Source organism: Cololabis saira, chromosome 20 (genome assembly GCF_033807715.1).
Source record: "Cololabis saira isolate AMF1-May2022 chromosome 20, fColSai1.1, whole genome shotgun sequence".
In the NCBI taxonomy this organism is placed as follows: domain Eukaryota; kingdom Metazoa; phylum Chordata; class Actinopteri; order Beloniformes; family Belonidae; genus Cololabis; species Cololabis saira.
The window spans coordinates 8,468,944-8,491,580 of record NC_084606.1 but is presented as its reverse complement, the minus strand read 5'-3'; the positions used below and the strand labels follow the sequence as shown (position 1 = coordinate 8,491,580).

The following is a 22,637-nucleotide window of genomic DNA, read 5'->3' as shown; positions in this document are numbered from 1 at the left end:
CACTCCGGACGGACATCAGTAATTCTCAAGCCAGCAGCAGCAGCAGCAGCAGCAATGTTACCTAGTCCTTAGTTAATAATTCTGCTGGTAACTATTTAACTAACGAACACTGCCTATCATATTAGCACCATTTGCCTCATTGTTGTCCTTTTTTCCCCAAATGAGAAACGATAAGGGAATCGATAAAGAACCAAATAGTTAAGTAGAATAAAAATGGAATTGGAATCATAAAAATTGTATCAATTCTCATCCCTAGTGTTGATAATAAACAGAAAACTTTAATATTCTTAAAATTTTAACAAACTTAAATATAAATTCCTCTATTTTTTTGCCTCCATTTGTATCTAAGATGAGTCAGAACAAAATAAAGTATATTTTCTCCACTTTAAAGATTAAAAATATGATTCACAAAGATCAGGATAAAAGTGCTGTACAGATGACAAAGATACTGCAACTTGTGGTACTTAAATTAACCGCTGATTCCTGCAAAATCTTGCTTCATTTGTTCCCTTCTGGGATAAATAAAGTAATTTTGAATTAAATTTAACTGAATTAGATCTATTGCTCGTGTAGTTTCAGTATAAAGTTCCTCTCCACAACGGACCTCAATCCAGGGAAGCTTCACCGCTGGAGGCCTCTGCTGGTCGTCGGTGATGTTCCAGCTGTAGCAGGCGCTACTTACTTTGGACCTTGTGATGGTTTGTGAGAGCTGGAGCGCACGATGACATGTTTCCTGCAATAGTTCAGATTGGTTACCTGGAGGATGCTACGTCCACTCCTGTTTAAACCTGAAGCGTCAAACCGACGATGATATGCGTGCAGACACATCATTCAAGTAGGATCCGGTTTCATTTTTAATAAAGGTGAGTTGTTTTATAAGTCACATGATGTTTCTATATTTTGAAGGTTTACTTTAAATCATGCTCTGCTTTTGTTTATCTTCTGATAAATTATGTTTCATCACATCCTCGTTGAATATTACAGCTTTAAGATGTTTGCAGTCGGTTTTCTGTACTTATCTTTGAATGATTAAAGGTTTTCTGTCGTTTTACCTCCGGCCTCCGACTGGCTGAAACCAGTTCGGACACGTTTGAATGTTCGCACAGTTAACGGCAGCAAAACTAGCTACGCTGGCTTTCACTTTTACTTTACAAATATACTTTGATACTTCAGTGCAAGAATAAACTTAGAAAAACATGTTTGACGCACAGAAAGAATAAAAGTATTGTTGTCTAACTAATGATCACTGCAGTTTGGATAGAAAATGTGTATTTACAGTTGTACAAAGAGACTTTAAATATGTACTATGTATGATACCATTAACATAAAAAATGTCAAAAACATTTTTATCAAAGGATAGAAAAATATATCTGTACAGTGCATATATACAACAACATACAGGGATATAATGTCAAATTAAGACACATTGAGTGTTCTTAGGAACGGATGACTGAACACAGCAGCTCCTCCTAAAACAATTACAGTACAGTTGAAAGATTGAATAAATTACGTCATCAATCAAGACTAGCTTAACCCCCTGAGACCTGCCGTCCACATGTGAACATCATATTTTGCTGCCCATTTCATGTTTCATTTGTTAACAGGGGCAAAACAAATAAAACATTATGTGTAAAAATTCTTAAAGGTTACAAAAGTTTAAAGAAAAATACATCTTAGAATATTCTTCGACATGCCTTCGGCTGAAAAGTTTTAATTCGAAGACTTTCCCTGAGTGGTGTATAAAAGTTTAAACTATGTATTTAGTATTGTATACTCCACTGGGTCCTTTATCCCAAATCTTCTATTATCTATTTAATTTGTTCCTTTAGACCTGAAATATAAACTACATATGGAGGTGCTGGATTTTCACAATGGCATCTGAAACCAAACGGTTAAGTCATTTGAAAAGGGAGGTAAACACAATTTTTTGTCTATTGTAAAATGACACAGACTACGTCAGGGATAGCCAAGTCTGGTCCTGGAGAACCACTATCCCGCATGTTTTAAATGTTTCCCTGCATTAACACACCCTCATACAAATTAATTTTATAAACCGGAATGACAAGCTTGTGAAGTCCATTAATTACAATCCGCTGTGCTGAAACAGAGAACATCTAAAACATCCAGGACAGTATATTTCCAGGACCTCTGCTAGGGGGTCATGTTCTGGTCTATGGAAAGCACCTAGAGACAACTTTTGTTGTAATAGACGCTATATAAATAAAGTTGAATTGAATTGAACCTGGGTTGAAGACTACTGGTCTAAAACATCCAGGGGTCCCGGGGACTGGAATTAAGAAACACCGAGCCAGTCAAACCTGATCAAAGATCAGACAGCTGACTTCTAGTCAGTCCTCAACCAAGTTGTCCTCTGCCTGTTGGTTGGTCTGTGGAGTCATCAGAGGAGTGTCTGGATCAGGGTGTGTTTGCTCTCTGTCAAGTGTTCGATCATCCGGAGCAGCCAAGTCGCCACGATGCTGCTCGCCTGTGCTGTTGATGTTGACGTTGATCAGGAGGTCGATGAGGTCCCGTTGTTGAAGCCTGTTATCCTGTCGTCGAGCTTCACAAAACATATGAAGTTGATTTAAACATTGAAAGATGTGTAATATATAAGTCTGTTGATAACAATAAGGAACACGTACCCTTGTTATATCGTCTATAAAAAGTTGTCAAACAACAGGACAAATGTCCAACAACAGCAACTAGTCCAACAATCGCTAGAGCCATACCCCATTTCATGTCTGTTGATGGGGCTTCAGTAGGTGGCTCTGAACACAAACACAATCACAAAAGCTGTGTTTCTACCGTGTTTTCAGCAGAAGGAACATTTATAAAAGTTATTGGGAGTATAACATCTCACTCACTTTTAGTGACCACCGGTCTTGACGGTGGAGGTTTCTGAGCTGAAGGAGAGTTGTCCACATTCAAGACAAAGTTTACTGCAGAAGACATCTATGTTAATATTTGGCACTTTAAGAGAAAATCTCAACAACATTGTCCCACTTACTCCCTCCCACCAATCACATCCACCTCCAGACCCCCAGGAGCAAAAGACAATGAAAATGGCCCTACTCAATGCACGCTCCATCACCCAGTCATCATTCATTCTCAATGACTTTTTCACCACCAATAACCTGGATTTTTTCTGTATCACTGAAACCTGGCAAATGGCAGACGAATACATGTCATTAATAGAACTATGTCCACCAAACTGCTCCTTCACATGTATGTCCAGGCCAGCTGGGTCAAACATTGGAGGTGGCCTGGCCCTCGTCTACAGAGACTATTTTCCCTCAAGGAAGGTGAGCGCTGGCTCGTACAGCTCCTTTGAACTTTTAATAACTAAAATTGGTCGCACCAATCCATTTTATTGTATTTTAATTTATCGACCACCTGGATATAGCAGCACTTTTTTAACAGATTTTAGTGACCTTTTAACCTGTATTATTAAGTTTGAAAGGTTTATTTTACTTGGTGATTTTAATTTTCATATTAATAAGAGTACAGACAGCGCTGCAGCCAACTTTTTAAGTGTCACTGAAACTTTTAACCTGGTTCAACATGTCTCGGGTGCCACGCACAACAGAGGAAACACTCTGGATCTTGTTTTTAGTTTTGGCTTAGCCGTAGATAATATTGTTGCAAATGACCAGGCTACGACAGATCACAAGTCCCTAGTTTTTAATATATCTTTTAATCCTGACTGTGTGGGTGGTACTAAAATAAAGAGATCACGTATAATAAATAGCTTGTCGGCCCAAAAGTTCTCAGCTGCTTTTAACAACATCACGATTTTACCTCCAACAGACAACACAGACATAGATCTTTTAGTCAACTCTTTTAACTCACACTGTTCAGATATTTTAGATGTAGTTGCTCCTTTTAAATCTTGCACTATTCGCACTTTAAATAAAGCCCCATGGCTAAACGAGGAAACTCGTTCCCTCCGCCGTGAGTGCAGAAAGGTCGAGCGCCGGTGGAAGTCCTCTAAACTCGAGGCCCACCGGCTACAGCTTAAAGCTCTTTTAATTAGTTTTAACTCTGTGGTCAAAGCAGCAAGGGCAGCATACTTTGCAAAGCTAATCTCCTCCAGCCGACGAAATCCCAAAGTACTTTTTGATACAATTAACAACATTGTCTGTCCACCATCACCTGACCCCCCTGTTTTTTCCGCCACCGACTGTAACAACTTCCTGTCATTTTTTATAAACAAGGTGGAATCCATCAGAGCATCCATTATCCCCTCCATTTCTGCTCATCACCCACCTTCAAATCACCAGTCTATCCTCGACTCTTTTGCACCTGTTTCCCTCCATCATCTTTCAGAGCTCGTCAGCAGCATGAAAACCTCCTCCAGTCCACTAGACATCATTCCAACCACTATTTTAAAAGATGTTTTTAGCTCCATAGGCCCAACTCTAGTCAATATCATCAACCTCTCTCTGTCCTCTGGTCAAGTCCCCTCCTATTTTAAAACAGCTACTGTCCATCCACTTTTAAAAAAAGCCTGGATTGGATCCCGAATCCCACAGCAGCTACCGCCCAATCTCAAAGCTCCCTTTTATCTCCAAAATTCTAGAAAAAGTCGTTGCCACCCAACTTTTAACAGTTTTAAATGACCACAGCATTTTAGATAAGTTCCAGTCCGGTTTTAGACAGTTGCACTCTACAGAGACAGCCCTTTTAAAAGTTTCAAGTGACTTAATGATGGCATCTGATGTTGGAAATTGTTCAATCCTGGTTTTACTTGACATGAGTGCTGCTTTCGACACGCTAGACTACTCTATTTTAATAAATAGACTCAATAAACAGGTAGGGATCACAGGAAAGGCTCTTAATTGGTTTTCCTCCTACCTCACGGGTAGGAGTTTTAATGTGGCTGTTGGCACACATGTGTCAGCATCTGCCCCCCTTTCCTATGGGGTCCCCCAGGGCTCCGTTCTTGGGCCAACGCTATTTGCACTTTACATGCTACCACTAGGACACCTTATCAGCACTTTTAAAGGTATATCTTATCACTTTTATGCAGATGACATCCAGCTTTATTATTCTTTTAACCCAAAGAGCCCAACTGATTTTAATTTCAACATTTTACATGAGTGCTTGTCAGCTATAAAGGCCTGGATGTCGGACAATTTTTTATCCCTGAATGAGACGAAAACCGAGGTGCTCATTGTGGCACCTGATAGCCTCATTCCAAAGGTGGTGGACTGCATCGGGCCCCTTAAAGACTATGTCCGTCCAAATATCAGGAACCTAGGTGTCAACTTCAACCAGACCATGCAACTCAACACTCACATCAGCTCAATAACCCGCACCTGCTTTTTCCATCTCAGAAATATTGCCAAGCTCAGATCTGTTGTCTCATACCCAGAGCTAGAAATGATCATTCACGCATTCATATCATCACGTTTGGACTACTGTAATTCACTCTTCACCTGCCTCAACAAAACTGACATGGGACGTCTTCAGCTTATCCAAAATGCAGCAGCCAGATTACTCACCAGATCCAGCAGGAAGTGCCATATCACTCCCATCCTGGCCTCCTTGCACTGGCTCCCTGTCAAGTTCAGGGTCCATTTTAAAATTTTAGTTATTACCTACAGAGCACTGCATGGTCAGGCTCCTCAGTACCTCATAGATCTGGTCCCACGCTATGAGCCACAAAGAGCCTTAAGGTCGGCTGATCAGGGCCTTATAACAACGCCAAAAACAAATCTAAAAACCAAAGGTGACAGGGCTTTCCAAGCAGTTGCTCCACATCTTTGGAACATGCTCTCACAAGCCCTGAAAGATGCAACATCTGTGGACATTTTTAAAAACAAATTAAAAACGCTATTTTTTGAGCAGGCATTTATTGATGTATTATGATTTTTGTTTCTTTTCTTTTTGTCTTTTTCTTTCTTTCTTTTCTGTTTGTTATTTTCCTTAGAGACACATTGTGCAGCTTTTTAATTACCTCATGTTTTTACTGTTTTTTCTGTATGTAAAGCACTTCGTGAGTTTCTCTCTGTGAGAGGTGCTATATAAATAAAATTTACTTACTTACTTACTTACTTACATTAGACACACAGTAACTTGAAGACACCAACAACAGATGTGTTTGAGTTACTTACCAGAGGCTTGAACAGCTGTTCTTCCTAGTGTCCGGTCAAAGTGTGTCAGCTTACAGACGTAACTTCCAGAGTCTTCTGGAGTCAGTCCGGACAGTCTGAACTTAATCTGACCATCTTTGAGAGCGTCTTTGTCACAAAGAACTCGTCCTCTAAACTGAGGATCTTGAGATTCTGTGACTTCATCCCCCCTTACCATCAGAAACAGAGTCCTAGAATGATGTGAAACCTCAATACAGTTCAAGGTGGTGGAAGACACATCAGTCTGGGCGTGGAAGTCCCAACTGATGGTGATGTTGTCGTGCTCCGCCGCATGATAGACCACCTTAGCTGTTTTTGCTGCATGTGTCCCTGCAGGACAAACAGACATAAGTCTTTATTAAACGTATGTGTGTATCTATGGGCGTGGGTATATTCATGGACGTGTGTGTACGTGTATATGTATGGATGAGTGTGTACGCGTATATGTATGGACGAGTGTGTACGTGTATATGTATGGACGTGTGTGTACGCGTATATGTATGGACGAGTGTGTACGTGTATATGTATGGACGTGTGTGTACGCGTATATTTATGGACGAGTGTGTACGTGTATATGTATGGATGAGTGTGTACGCGTATATGTATGGACGAGTGTGTACGTGTATATGTATGGACGTGTGTGTACGCGTATATGTATGGACGAGTGTGTACGTGTATATGTATGGACGTGTGTGTACGCGTATATTTATGGACGAGTGTGTACGTGTATATGTATGGACGTGTGTGTACGCGTATATTTATGGACGAGTGTGTACGTGTATATGTATGGACGTGTGTATACGTGTATATGTATGGACGTGTATATACGTGTATATGTATGGACGTGTGTATACGTGTATATGTATGGACGTGTATATACGTGTATATGTATGGACGTGTGTACGTGTATATGTATGGACGTGTGTATACGTGTATATGTATGGACGTGTATATACGTGTATATGTATGGACGTGTATATACGTGTATATGTATGGACGAGTGTGTACGTGTATATGTATGGACGAGTGTATACGTGTATATGTATGGACGTGTGTGTACGTGTATATGTATGGACGTGTGTGTACGTGTATATGTATGGACGTGTGTATACGTGTATATGTATGGACGTGTGTATACGTGTATATGTATGGACGTGTGTACGTGTATATGTATGGACGTGTGTATACGTGTATATGTATGGACGTGTGTATACGTGTATATGTATGGACGTGTATGTACGTGTATATGTATGGACGAGTGTGTACGTGTATATGTATGGACGTGTGTGTACGTGTATATGTATGGACGAGTGTGTACGTGTATATGTATGGACGAGTGTATACGTGTATATGTATGGACGAGTGTATACGTGTATATGTATGGACGTGTGTGTACGTGTATATGTATGGACGTGTGTGTACGTGTATATGTATGGACGTGTGTGTACGTGTATATGTATGGACGTGTGTGTACGTGTATATGTATGGACGTGTGTACGTGTATATGTATGGACGTGTGTACGTGTATATGTATGGACGAGTGTGTACGTGTATATGTATGGACGTGTGTACGTGTATATGTATGGACGTGTGTGTACGTGTATATGTATGGACGAGTGTATACGTGTATATGTATGGATGTGTGTACGTGTATATGTATGGACGTGTGTGTACGTGTATATGTATGGACGTGTGTGTACGTGTATATGTATGGACGTGTGTACGTGTATATGTATGGACGTGTGTGTACGTGTATATGTATGGACGTGTGTGTACGTGTATATGTATGGACGAGTGTGTACGCGTATATGTATGGACGTGTGTACGTGTATATGTATGGACGTGTGTGTACGCGTATATGTATGGACGTGTGTATACGTGTATATGTATGGACGTGTGTACGTGTATATGTATGGACGTGTGTGTACGCGTATATGTATGGACGTGTGTATACGTGTATATGTATGGACGTGTGTGTACGTGTATATGTATGGACGTGTGTGTACGTGTATATGTATGGACGAGTGTGTACGTGTATATGTATGGACGTGTGTGTACGCGTATATGTATGGACGTGTGTATACGTGTATATGTATGGACGTGTGTGTACGTGTATATGTATGGACGTGTGTGTACGTGTATATGTATGGACGTGTGTACGTGTATATGTATGGACGTGTGTGTACGTGTATATGTATGGACGTGTGTGTACGTGTATATGTATGGACGTGTGTGTACGTGTATATGTATGGACGTGTGTGTACGTGTATATGTATGGACGTGTGTACGTGTATATGTATGGACGTGTGTGTACGTGTATATGTATGGACGTGTGTATACGTGTATATGTATGGACGTGTGTGTACGTGTATATGTATGGACGAGTGTGTACGTGTATATGTATGGACGTGTGTGTACGTGTATATGTATGGACGTGTGTGTACGTGTATATGTATGGACGTGTGTGTACGTGTATATGTATGGACGTGTGTGTACGTGTATATGTATGGACGTGTGTACGTGTATATGTATGGACGTGTGTGTACGTGTATATGTATGGACGTGTGTACGTGTATATGTATGGACGTGTGTATACGTGTATATGTATGTACGAGTGTGTACGTGTATATGTATGGACGTGTGTGTACGTGTATATGTATGGACGTGTGTGTACGTGTATATGTATGGACGTGTGTGTACGTGTATATGTATGGACGTGTGTACGTGTATATGTATGGACGTGTGTGTACGTGTATATGTATGGACGTGTGTACGTGTATATGTATGGACGTGTGTATACGTGTATATGTATGTACGAGTGTGTACGTGTATATGTATGGACGTGTGTGTACGTGTATATGTATGGACGTGTGTACGTGTATATGTATGGACGTGTGTGTACGTGTATATGTACGGACGAGTGTGTACGCGTATATGTACGGACGTGTGTGTACGCGTATATGTATGGACGTGTGTATACGTGTATATGTATGGACGTGTGTGTACGTGTATATGTATGGACGTGTGTGTACGCGTATATGTATGGACGAGTGTGTACGCGTATATGTATGGACGTGTGTGTACGCGTATATGTATGGACGTGTGTGTACGCGTATATGTATGGACGTGTGTATACGTGTATATGTATGGACGTGTGTGTACGTGTATATGTATGGACGTGTGTGTACGTGTATATGTATGGACGTGTGTACGTGTATATGTATGGACGTGTGTGTACGTGTATATGTATGGACGTGTGTGTACGTGTATATGTATGGACGTGTGTACGTGTATATGTATGGACGAGTGTGTACGTGTATATGTATGGACGTGTGTGTACGTGTATATGTATGGACGTGTGTGTACGTGTATATGTATGGACGAGTGTGTACGCGTATATGTATGGACGTGTGTATACGTGTATATGTATGGATGTGTGTACGTGTATATGTATGGACGAGTGTGTACGTGTATATGTATGGACGTGTGTATACGTGTATATGTATGGACGAGTGTGTACGTGTATATGTATGGACGTGTGTGTACGTGTATATGTATGGACGTGTGTGTACGTGTATATGTATGGACGAGTGTGTACGTGTATATGTATGGACGTGTGTGTACGTGTATATGTATGGACGTGTGTACGTGTATATGTATGGACGAGTGTGTACGCGTATATGTATGGACGTGTGTGTACGCGTATATGTATGGACGTGTGTATACGTGTATATGTATGGACGTGTGTGTACGTGTATATGTATGGACGTGTGTGTACGTGTATATGTATGGACGAGTGTGTACGTGTATATGTATGGACGTGTGTGTACGCGTATATGTATGGACGTGTGTATACGTGTATATGTATGGACGTGTGTGTACGTGTATATGTATGGACGTGTGTGTACGTGTATATGTATGGACGTGTGTACGTGTATATGTATGGACGTGTGTGTACGTGTATATGTATGGACGTGTGTACGTGTATATGTATGGACGAGTGTGTACGTGTATATGTATGGACGTGTGTGTACGCGTATATGTATGGACGAGTGTGTACGCGTATATGTATGGACGTGTGTATACGTGTATATGTATGGATGTGTGTACGTGTATATGTATGGACGAGTGTGTACGTGTATATGTATGGACGTGTGTGTACGCGTATATGTATGGACGTGTGTATACGTGTATATGTATGGACGTGTGTATACGTGTATATGTATGGATGTGTGTGTACGTTTATACACGTACTGTATGTATGGACAAGTGTGTACGCGTATATGTATGGACGAGTGTTTCATGGTAATTTCTGTAAAAGTGGTGAATCCTGTGACCGGCTGGTGTTTCACGAGAGAAGCCAGAACTTGTTTTGTTCAAAATGTCTTCAGTACACAACAGGAACAATCAAACCAAACTTTTCAGAGGTTTTGTACCTCCAGTGAGTTGACGGTTGACTCACCAGGCCCAGAAGACATCACGTGAACGAACACAAGGATGAAGTTCAGTTCTGTCACTGTGACACAGAACACATCTTCATTAGACAGAAGTTCTGGGCGTCGTGAACCACAGTGAAAGCAAAACCCAGGTTTCTTCAGACATAGATTTAAAAGATATAAGGATTCATTTCTAAAAGGCCTTTTTAGAGCAGTTATTACCAGTTTCTGCACATATTTAAAATACCTCATTTAAGCACCTTGAAAATAATCATGAGTCATTCACATCAGGTATAAGAGGTGAAAACGGGTGGACAGTCCTGGTCCTCAGGGAACACTATCCTGCAGGTTTTAGACCAGGGTGGACAGTCTGGTCCTCAGGGACCACTATTCTGCAGGTTGCAAAACAGTGATCGACACACCCTGATTAAAATGTCTCACCAACAGACCTGCATGCCAATCTGATGATTAACTTTCAGTTTAAAACTTCCCGTTCAGACACCATCAGGACTGCAGGAATGTCAACAAACATAAGCTCAAAAACACTTAAAAGTTATAAAAGCAAACAAAGATGACATCCGTTTCATGTCTTTGTTGTTCTGCAGATTTACAAAGTTCAATCTAGTTATTTTGCTTCAGATCCCCCATTTCAGTCCCACTTTTTAGCCGTCTGTGTCGAAGCTAAACGTTTACGTCTCTACCTTTATGTGCTCTGCTTTGTGATACTTTCTGTTTTACTTTGCTTTGCTGAGCTGAGCTGAAAAATCATTTCACAAAAAAGTAAGTAAAACCCAACGATGAGCTCTGGACACTCGACGTGATCGGGTCCGTTAAGGTTGGACCCCTTTCCATGAGCCCCAGAGAATTAATGTCAAATCTTTAGTCAGGTATCAACACGGATGTAAAGCACAGCTGATTTACACATAGGAATCAATATGGAGAAACAAACATTTTAGAAAGTTACTCACTTGTTTGTAGCTATTCCATTTCATATTCGATGATATACCATAATAAACGTCGTGACTCTTCAGTTGCAGGTTGAGTGTCTGAACGACTGGTTTACCTGGAATTCAGAGTGGGAGGGGCTGCAAATGTTTTTATAAGGAGGAACTAGTTGACAAACCGGACTTTAGATATTTTGTTTGCCATCTTATCATAACTACTGTTTAGGGGGGGGGATTTGATGCTTCCAGGGCAGAACCACCTATGAAGGTGTCCAGGCTGCTGAAGATGCTGAAGTTACGCTCCAGGAGTCGGACCCATGATCCTTCCAGCAGATGGTTTTAGAAAATAAAGGAATTAGGCCCGTGTATGTTCCTGAATCTACACAAAACAATGTCATCTGTGGGCTAAAATGTGTATTTAATTTTTAACATTTTAACTCACTCAACATGATTTAATTTATCTTGTTTTACCAAATGAAATAAGATTTTTTATTTGGTTGAACTTGTACACAAAGGTTCATCAACACAACATGAAACCTTGTGATGATCTGTTGATGTGTTTATGCAGTGGGCTTCACAAGGACATCTTGCACCGCTTTACCTCACAACTGTTAAACAAAGAGAATGTTGAACTGACAGACATCAAATCATTTTGCTCAATCAGGGAAGTCAACAAATCAACCGAATACTAGTCTAAGCAGTTTTACATGTTTTATCCTGAATAAAAACAACAAACAGATACATTTTTGTACATTTAGAATTTTAGATGAAAGTAACTTTAGAACAACTGCACAATTGTAGATATTATGACGTCACATGAAGCACCTGAGGGATGTTTTGAAGTCAAACGTCTGTGTTGATGTTGATAATGTTGGAGATTTGGATTTAAACTGAATGTTTAGTTTGATACAACTTTATTTAATAATAAAACAAAGTACAAAAACCATAGATATGCTCCGCTAAAGATATAAAAAAAGATACAATAAAAGTTACGACGACAGGAAGGGTAAAAGGATACATCACCAAACCAATAAACAAAAGAAATAAACAAAACAAGCAAATAAGGAGAGAAGATACACAAAAAGGGATAAGTCTATGTACAAATCTTACTTGTCATTTTTATCGCTCTTTACACAATCCATATATCTTAAGAATCACATATAAATTTAAATTCACTTGAAAATTGGATAAAACAAAGAAACAATTAGATTTTTTGTGTAAATGACATTAACCAAACAAAATCAATAAGTTTGAGATGAATTTGATCAGGCTATTTTTATGGGCAAAGTAAGTGACAATAAAAGTACAATTGAGGTACACTTTATATGTTGTTTTGCACAAAACATATTCTAGTCAGGTTCAAAACGTGAGTGTATGTTGAACGGATGTCTGTGTCATGTTGGAGCTGACGTCATAACTGCTGCTGCCACGAAATTTCGCGATACAAAAACGCCACGAAACGTGTCGTGGAGGTGACAAACTGTATCGCAATATTGGGTTATTAATATTAATCTATTGTGTTTACTAGTAACGCGCATCCGACCGCGCGTGGCGACAGCGCCTCGACCCGCGGACCAAAATCCTACTACGCTCAGAAGAAAGTAGTACCTTTTTGCGGTCCCGATCACGGGACTCTTGGGGGGTTTTGAGCTTAGAGTAGAGTTAAGCCTTACCTTATTAAATCAAACCTTTTTGGGGTCGTGAGTAGGATAAACAGTTCCAGTGTACTTTAATGTCCCTCAACAGTGTAGGATTTTAGAACATCAACACAGCACCTAGTGCCGTACTGTGGCGTATCACTCCGCCCAATCTAAAACAGACTAATCACTACAGATAAACTGACTAGTGTCATTATAGTCCCTGATTTACATCAGAATATAAAGAATATATTTATAAAATAATGAACCCTGAATTACCAAAATAACCTTCTTAACAAAAATAAATCTCCTCTTACACTTATAAGGTGAGAATGAATCAATCTTTTTTATGATGTAAAATTGTATGTAATTATTTACTTTTATTTATTTTTTTAATTTTAGTTAAATTTCTGGAAAAGAAAAAAGTCAAATCATACACGAGAGAAACTATTCAGTTTGTTGCAAAATATTTGTACTTGTATGAAACTGAAGATGCATAATGCAAACCTGACATTTACTTTTAGTTCAGTTTGTGGAAAATGGTTGTCCTGGCTTTCTCTTTAAAACTTAAACAGTTATAAAGCATTACAAACTGTAACAATAGGGCAAATGCACAGTATTGTTTTGTATTTTGTGTCTTTCAAATAAAATACAATTTTTTCCAGTCATATGTTCCTCATTCAAGGTTGTTAAAAAAATATTGCTATAATATCGTATGGTTATCGTGACCTCAATATCGTGTATCGTATCCCTAGCTTCAGCACACCGTGATACAAGTGGCTGTATCATCACAGAATTGTACAGGCCTTGATGACAAGCTAATTAGGACCGTTAATTAGAATCAGGTGTGATGATGAAGGGAAACATCTAAAACATGCAGGACAGTGGGCCTCGAGGACCAGGGTTGGGAAACACTGGTATAGAGGACGCAAAGCGGCAACCGCCGCCGGCGGTGTATGTGCTACTGCGCCGCAGTTGAACAACAGATTTCGTATGATGATGTAATTGATGATTTTGCTGCAAAGAAGGCTAGAAAAGTCAAGTTCTAGATTGCACTTTACCACTTTACACCTGTTGTGAAAGGGTGAAAGAGCCAGGTTAAAAAATCTGCTACAGTCTGAGCACTCAGTTCAGATTATTTTTTTTCATTTATTTATTTTACTGGACTTTATTCATTATTTATACATTTGAATGTGTGAAGGATTAGTATAATTTACACACAGATGTTTTTATATACACTGTATTTAATTTATTTGTCTTACTCATTTAGCTAGTAGCCAGGACCGCCTCTGCTTATTCACAGTGACTGTCATGAAACCTTTTGGTCTCGGCCAGACAACCGACACGCTTTCAGTTTTCATATTTAACCCCCGTTTTCATTTATGCTGGAAAAATGTTTGGTTTGGTTACACTGAGTATGATAATAAACTGGATTCCCAGTATTATTTGATTAATTTGTTGTTTTACCCCCAGGCCACCACCCTCTTAAATTAAGGCATCTTCTAATTTGTTATTTTATTGCTCAGTGAGGCTGTTTTTACCAGGTTATATTCCTGTGTACATTGTACATTTGGCGAAATAAAGTGATTTCTGATTCTGATAATTAATTTATCTAAATTTATCTATGTTTATCTAAACATAAACATTTCTACATTTACTAGTAAGAAACCAATTTTTTTTTTAACTGTCTGCATACATTAAACAATATATCTCCTCCCTCTGTGAGTGCGAGAATAAAAAAGCTGTTAAAACTTATTATCTATAAACTTTTAAAAATTTTTACTGAGTAAGTTTTATTTTACTAAATATTTTTCTGTCCTGCTGAAAACCCAGGCATGCTTGATAATGATTGTTTGTTTGTGTATTAATGTTGTATACAACATTCCATCATTTTCTTTTATTATTGACAGATATATACAGAAAAGGTACAAAACTTCAAGATAAAATGCAGTAACAAATTGAGGACAGTTAATTATATTCAAAATAAAATAGAAGGCTTGAGGTTTAAGGAGGAAAAAAAATCAGGAAATACCATATTTTTGTATCAAAATGATATCATTATATCATTAATTACATTATATCATTAATTATATCATATTATGTGCAATTCCAGAATAAGTGAGATATTGTTTCATCCACATTACCACAATAAGAACAGAGTGTATCAATGTTTATCTTATATTTAATAAGATTAGTCTTGACTGGATAGCATCTATGAAGTATTTTAAAAGTAACCTCTCTTACTTTGTTTGTAATAATACACTTTCTTGACAAGACCCATGTTTTAGTAAGTTATTCCAATAGAAAACTGCTGCAGGTTTAGAAACAATATCTCTCTGTATAATATATCTAATGCAATGATTTGTAGCTTTATCACTTTGTAAAGGGCAAATATTACCAGCATATATGTAATCAGGATTCCACCTTGGAATATTACAATTTCTACCTTTAGGAGCAAAACACAGTAACTTTCTAGCACCGTCTGCATCAAACACAGTTGAATATTCTAACAGGAAAAACATAGATTGAAAGAAATTCTTCATAATTGAGTAAATTACCATTATCATTCAATAGTTGACTAAGCAGTAAAATATTATGATCAACCCATCTCTTAATATATAAAGATTTGTTTTTGAATCTAATATCTTGATTGTTCCAAATGAAATATTTGTGGGGAGATACATTGTGTGTGTACATCATGGACCAGGATAGTAGAAGTTGGCTGTGAAAATTAGATATATTCATAGGTAATTTGGAAATATTGTAGTTACACCTGAGCAGAAAATTTAGTCCTCCTAATAAATTAAACACATGGGCAGCAATAAACCCAAATTGAGTTGGAATCTTTCAAGAAAAGTTTGATCTATTTGACCTTGAAGGAATTCATCAGCGCTGTTCTCAGTCTTGCTGTGAATGACGTGATAAAAGAAGAAACGGCCCCATTACTTCCTCCTTTTGAAAAAAAGGGCGTTTTTTCACAAATCTGGTTTTCTTTTCAAGCTTTTTCTTGTTTTCTCGACCTTTGCGGGAGGATTGATCCGTCGCAGGTCCGAGCTTTGCTCGCGGACTCGGACGTGAAGCTGAAACTGCGAGATGCGACAGTTTGAGGAAAGTTTTTGAAGGGAGCGCGTTTCTTACGCACATGTTTTTTTTTTAAGATTTCACAAGACACAATTCAAATACATGTGACATCAAAGTTAAAAAAAACTAACGGATCTTCACTTTATTTGGGATCCCTTTGGTGTGTTAGCGACTTTATATTGCATCTCTGGTCTGAAATCCTCCTCTTTGCTTCTCTTAGCAACTGCGGTAATGTGAGTTTGTTTTTCGTTGCGTGCGTACTAGAGTAAATACGGTAGGCACGGTTCTCGAGCAAAGTGAAGGTCCTACAAGATACATAACGCCTACGTGCTTTTACTGGAGAAATGTGGAGAAAAATCACCTCCAAAATGAGTCAACTTATTAGTTATATTTCACTGCCGTAAAGGGGAGAAAAATCACCTTTCAGTGCCATTTTACTGTAGTAATGTGGAGAAAAATCTGTTTAAAATTACCCCTATAATAAATGTTACTGTAGTAATGTGGAGAAAAATCTGTTTAAAATTACCGCTATAACAAAAGCCATTTACAGAATGCTGACATTTGATCTTACCTCACATCAATTCCTTCATGTTCCTCTTTTTTTTTTTTGCATATTGTTCCTGTCATCTCACTCTACCTCTGGTACAATTTTGGTAACATTTTACTGTAGAAATTTGGAGAAAAATCATTTTGAAATGACCCCCTATGATAAACTATACTGTGTATAGAGGATCTTTGCTACCGTATTTACTCTAGTACGCACGCAACGAAAAACAAACAGCGGCTCACATTACCGCAGTAAGGCTTTCATTTGAGGAAGACTGCGTCAGCCTTGTGATTATTTCTCGCCCTTTTTCAGGTATGTTACCAGTACATTTGCAATGTAAATGGTCTAAATAAGTTTGTGATATATTTCTGAGTAGTTAGAGAATGTTTATGTTTGGTTAAAAGTAATGTAGAGCAGAGTTTTACCGAGTCTTGTCGTGTGTGTGTGTGTGTGTGTGTGTGTGTGTGACCTACGTCTAATTTTTCTATTGTTTACAAGTCTACAGGTGCATAATGTAAATGTATTTTGAACACTTGAACGTGTCATTTATTGGTTATTAAGTAGGTTTTATGATTATTTGCGAGAGTCTACTGAAGTTCTTGAGCTAATACTAGACATTATACGTTTAGTAAAATGAGATCTATCGGTGCGTCCGAAATGCCATACTAAAAAGTATATACTAAAAAGTATACTTAAATTCGGCACACTTTTGAGTAAATATCAGTAGTATGCATTAATTCGGATGTACTATTAAAAGCGCACATGTCACTTCCTGCCGTTGGGAGGGGGAGTTGTTACCATGGTAACCTGTCACAGCAGCAGCACAGCTCCGCTCTTTCCCGTTTATTCTGGCCGAAACAAGATGACATTTGTTTATTTGTTTATTTGATTGGATCCCCATTAGCAGCTGCACAGCAGCTACTAATCTTCCTGGGGTCCACAATACATTATATAATATTATTAAATACGAATATTATAATATTAATATTATATAATAATATTATTATACTTATGACATATACGTATCACTTAGCAACCAAACACCGCTGCATTGCATTGTGGGAAGTTTCTGCTCAGCTAGTGTCCATCAATCCACACTAATACATTTCTCCAGAATGAGTATGGATAGTACATACTTTTGACTACGTTCTAATGTTTCGGACGCACAAAAAAATCTCACATACTCATTTTGCATACTCATTAGGGTGGAAGTATGCGATTTCGGACGCAGCGCATGTCTCAGAGCAAAACTTGCTGCGTCCGAAAGGCACCAACAGGCAAGTATCTTCTTGCTGTTTGAGCTTGCGTTTGCGTCCGTTCGGGTCCACCAACAACGGCAACGTTCCTCGCGTAGTACGTGAGGAGAGCGGGTCGTACCGGCGGTGACCGATAGGGGGCAGTAATCAGAGCAACAGTTGGAAAAGTGATATATATATATTTAGTAGCAGAGGTAGTAGCAGTAGCAGATTAGAACAACAAACAAGTTTACATGACAATATTGGATGATGTAGTTATAACATTGCTTTGGTTACAATCCCTGTATAATATAAAGATAAAACAGGAGGTCATATATTTGGGGATTGTTATCTCTAAGGACAAAACAGCAATTGAAAAGATGAATATTTGGAACAATGTGGACAAGTGTAAGTCAATTCTAAGGGATGCAAAGGGATATTTCAATTTTTGGCAGTCTTATTATCAAAAAATGGATAGTCTGTCCAGACTCATTTATCCGGCATTCTCCTTACCCATCTCAACAAGAATGATCAAAACAATAAATACCGTTAATTCTAAGTTCATATGGAGAAATAGATGTCAATATATAAGAAAGATTGACATGGTAAAAAACTATGATGATGGGGGGTTGAATGTGATCGATTTCGATATTATATTACTGAATTTCTCCTCTGGGAGATCAATAAAGTCTTCTATTCTATTATGAACGGTGTCTTGAAACTGAAATGGTTAAAATCTTTCCTTACAAATAGATATAGACATAGACATTCCTTCTGGTTTATTGTTCCTAATATGATTTTCCAAAAAATGGGTGGAATAGACTTTCTTCTACGCTGGGACTGATTGTAGCTCATCACCTTTTAAACTCTCTGCTTTCCATCAGCAAGTCCTTCTCTATTGGAAATTGATGTATAGTCATAATTTTACACAACACACCTGTATGGAAAAACAGGTACATTTTGCTCAGTAGAAAATCTGTTTATATAGAGGATTGGAAATCGAAGAGTCGAGAGTCTGGGCTATTGCACACTTTCTGGATGATACTGGTAATATGTTACAGTTTGAGGATTTTTGCAAAAAATACCAAATTCAATGTACTGTTAAGCATTATAAGTGATAAAAGCCATACCAGTTTCTCTGAGGTCGATGGTTAAAGAAGACATTCGTCACTCTAAGGTCTCTCCTGAACTGAGACAGCTCTGCATTAAAGATTTAGATTTTTGTGACTTTAAATTTAACAAAGTCATTAGAAACATTTTGCTAGAAGAATATTACCCTAACAACCCAATAAAAAGATGGTATATCCTAAAGGAATTTGAAGTGGAAAAGATTAGGAAAATAAGAAAAAAATATATTTCATTTCCACTTCCACCGAAAATAAAAGAGGTAAACTTCAAAATTTTACATGAAATTTACCCAACAAATTAGTTTTTGAGATTAAAACTTAATTTTGAATTGAATAATTGTGTTTTTTGTGAAAGGGAAATTGAAACTTTGCAACATCTTTTATTTCATTGTGATTCAGTGCAATATTTCTGGAGTGAGATGCAGAGCTGGTTACAGTCCAAGGACATTCAGCTACATTTAACAGTGAAGACAGGTATATTTGGTGTTTTTGTTGAAGACAAGAATTTGGACTTTGTCCATAATAATTTGGTGTTATTGGGAAAGTTCTTCATTCACAAATGTAGATTTTTTAAGACCAAACCATGTTTGACCCATTGGAGAAATGAGCTAAAGCTCTTGAGTAAGTCCTTGAGTCTTGTTAAAGAAAAGAAAGCCCTTAAACTGTTTTCTTTACTTGAAAGATATGATTTAATATGAGATGGCCCTTGTGAGTTATTTTTTTTATTTTTTTATTAATTTTTATTTTATGTTGATAATTAGATTCTCAGTGTATATTTTGTAATACTGATGTTGCTCAACCCAAGGCAAAAGTTTGTAATTCTGATATGACTTTTATGTGCCATATAATGTTTCAATAAAAAAAAAAACATTGCTTTGGTTGCGATCTCGGCAAAGGAAACGGTGCCGTCACTTGTGACCAGCTGGTATCAGACCGGGACCAGCTGGTATGGGACCGGGACCAGCTGGTATCGGACCGGGACCAGCTGGTATCAGACCGGGACCAGCTGGTATCAGACCGGGACCAGCTGGTATCGGACCGGGACCAGCTGGTATCAGACCGGGACCAGCTGGTATCTGACCGGGACCAGCTGGTATCAGACCGGGACCAGCTGGTATCTGACCGGGACCAGCTGGTATCAGACCGGGACCAGCTGGTACCATACCGGGACCAGCTGGTATCTGACCGGGACCAGCTGGTATCAGACCGGGACCAGCTGGTATCAGACCGGGACCAGCTGGTATCAGACCGGGACCAGCTGGTATCGGACCGGGACCAGCTGGTATCGGACCGGGACCAGCTGGTATCGGACCGGGACCAGCTGGTATCTGACCGGGACCAGCTGGTATCGGACCGGGACCAGCTGGTATCGGACCGGGACCAGCTGGTATCAGACCGGGACCAGCTGGTATCAGACCGGGACCAGCTGGTACCAGACCGGGACCAGCTGGTATCGGGACCAGCTGGTATCAGACTGGGACCAGCTGGTATCAGACCAGGACCAGCTGGTATCAGACTGGGACCAGCTGGTATCGGGACCAGCTGGTATCAGACCGGGACCAGCTGGTATCTGACCGGGACCAGCTGGTATCAGACTGGGACCAGCTGGTATCAGACCAGGACCAGCTGGTATCAGACTGGGACCAGCTGGTATCGGGACCAGCTGGTATCAGACCGGGACCAGCTGGTATCTGACCGGGACCAGCTGGTATCGGACCGGGACCAGCTGGTATCTGACCGGGACCAGCTGGTATCGGACCGGGACCAGCTGGTATCGGACCGGGACCAGCTGGTATCGGACCGGGACCAGCTGGTATCGGACCGGGACCAGCTGGTATCGGACCGGGACCAGCTGGTATCGGACCGGGACCAGCTGGTATCAGACCGGGACCAGCTGGTATCTGACCGGGACCAGCTGGTATCGGACCGGGACCAGCTGGTATCGGACCGGGACCAGCTGGTATCAGACCGGGACCAGCTGGTATCTGACCGGGACCAGCTGGTACCAGACCGGGACCAGCTGGTATCGGGACCAGCTGGTATCAGACCGGGACCAGCTGGTATCTGACCGGGACCAGCTGGTATCAGACCGGGACCAGCTGGTATCGGACCGGGACCAGCTGGTATCAGACTGGGAACAGCTGGTATCAGACCAGGACCAGCTGGTATCAGACTGGGACCAGCTGGTATCGGGACCAGCTGGTATCGGACCGGGACCAGCTGGTATCGGACCGGGACCAGCTGGTTTCTGACCGGGACCAGCTGGTATCAGACCGGGACCAGCTGGTATCAGACCGGGACCAGCTGGTATCTGACCGGGACCAGCTGGTATCAGACCGGGACCAGCTGGTATCAGACCGGGACCAGCTTGTATCAGACCGGGACCAGCTGGTATCAGGACCAGCTGGTATCGGACCGGGACCAGCTGGTTTCTGACCGGGACCAGCTGGTTTCTGACCGGGACCAGCTGGTACCATACCGGGACCAGCTGGTATCAGACCGGGACCAGCTGGTATCAGGATCAGCTGGTATCAGACCGGGACCAGCTGGTATCAGACCGGGACCAGCTGGTATCAGGACCAGCTGGTATCGGACCGGGACCAGCTGGTATCGGACCGGGACCAGCTGGTTTCTGACCGGGACCAGCTGGTACCATACCGGGACCAGCTGGTATCTGACCGGGACCAGCTGGTATCGGACCGGGACCAGCTGGTATCAGACCGGGACCAGCTGGTATCGGACCGGGACCAGCTGGTATCAGACGGGGACCAGCTGGTATCAGACCGGGACCAGCTGGTATCAGACCGGGACCAGCTGGTATCAGACCGGGACCAGCTGGTATCAGACCGGGACCAGCGCCACCCACTGGCCAGAGTGAGAACTGCAGGTCACGTACGCGTTCAATGTCTTTTTGAGAACGTGCACTTCGACGCGCCAAATGAACGCAGGATACGCGTGGCGGCCATGATGCGTATGCGACCTGAACACCAAGTATATCTCGGCCCTTAGGGTGGAAGTATGGAATTTCGGACGCAGCTTGTATTTTGTTAATGTCAGATGATATGTAACCTCTGTAACTGTGATTATTGTGAATATTGTTTTGCACTTGAGTAAATGCTATCGTTTGGGAAAGACTGCATCACTCGTAATTATTTCTTGCCCTTTTTCAGAGGCGTAACACAAGTGATTTCTACTGCTCAGTAGAAGCAAAAAAAAAACAAAAGAGAGGAACAAACCAGAGCAGGATCAGCTGGTCTCTGTACAACACCAGTGATGTGTGTTTCCTCTGCAGATGAAGGTGTGTGTGTGAGCTGACGTGGACGTGAATTCAGCAGAATGGACCAGTGTGAGGATGGAGAGGAGGGAGTCCCTCCCTCTAAAACCTCTCTGTGTGGGGAACATGAGAGTTGGAGCAAAGCTCAGAGGTGAGATGAGCATCTAACTGTCCCTGACTCTTCTGCATGTCAGAGCTCAAGACTCACATCACCAAACATCA

The 22,637-nt window shown here is 40.5% G+C and overlaps 2 protein-coding genes across 3 annotated transcripts in view; one reads left to right on the top strand and one right to left on the bottom strand.

Moving 5' to 3' along the window:
• Positions 1-1,287: 1,287 nt before the first annotated feature.
• On the bottom strand, positions 1,288-11,627 carry LOC133420230 (uncharacterized). The gene is made up of 6 exons (XM_061709851.1): positions 11,539-11,627; positions 10,597-10,650; positions 6,117-6,464; positions 2,865-2,939; positions 2,643-2,768; positions 1,288-2,560 (listed from the first exon to the last, which is right to left on the bottom strand). Coding segments are annotated over exons 1-6 (816 nt in total). The 5' UTR covers positions 11,540-11,627; the 3' UTR covers positions 1,288-2,348.
• Positions 11,628-16,185: 4,558 nt separating this feature from the next.
• LOC133420211 (NACHT, LRR and PYD domains-containing protein 4E-like) overlaps positions 16,186-22,637 on the top strand; it is a 35,225-nt gene continuing 28,773 nt past the window's right edge. For both annotated transcript variants that reach the window (XM_061709818.1, XM_061709819.1), the window contains exons 1-2: positions 16,186-17,091; positions 22,434-22,566. In XM_061709818.1, coding sequence (XP_061565802.1) covers positions 22,478-22,566 — 89 coding nt within the window. In that variant the 5' untranslated portion in view covers positions 16,186-17,091; positions 22,434-22,477. The remainder of the gene's footprint in view (positions 17,092-22,433; positions 22,567-22,637) is intronic.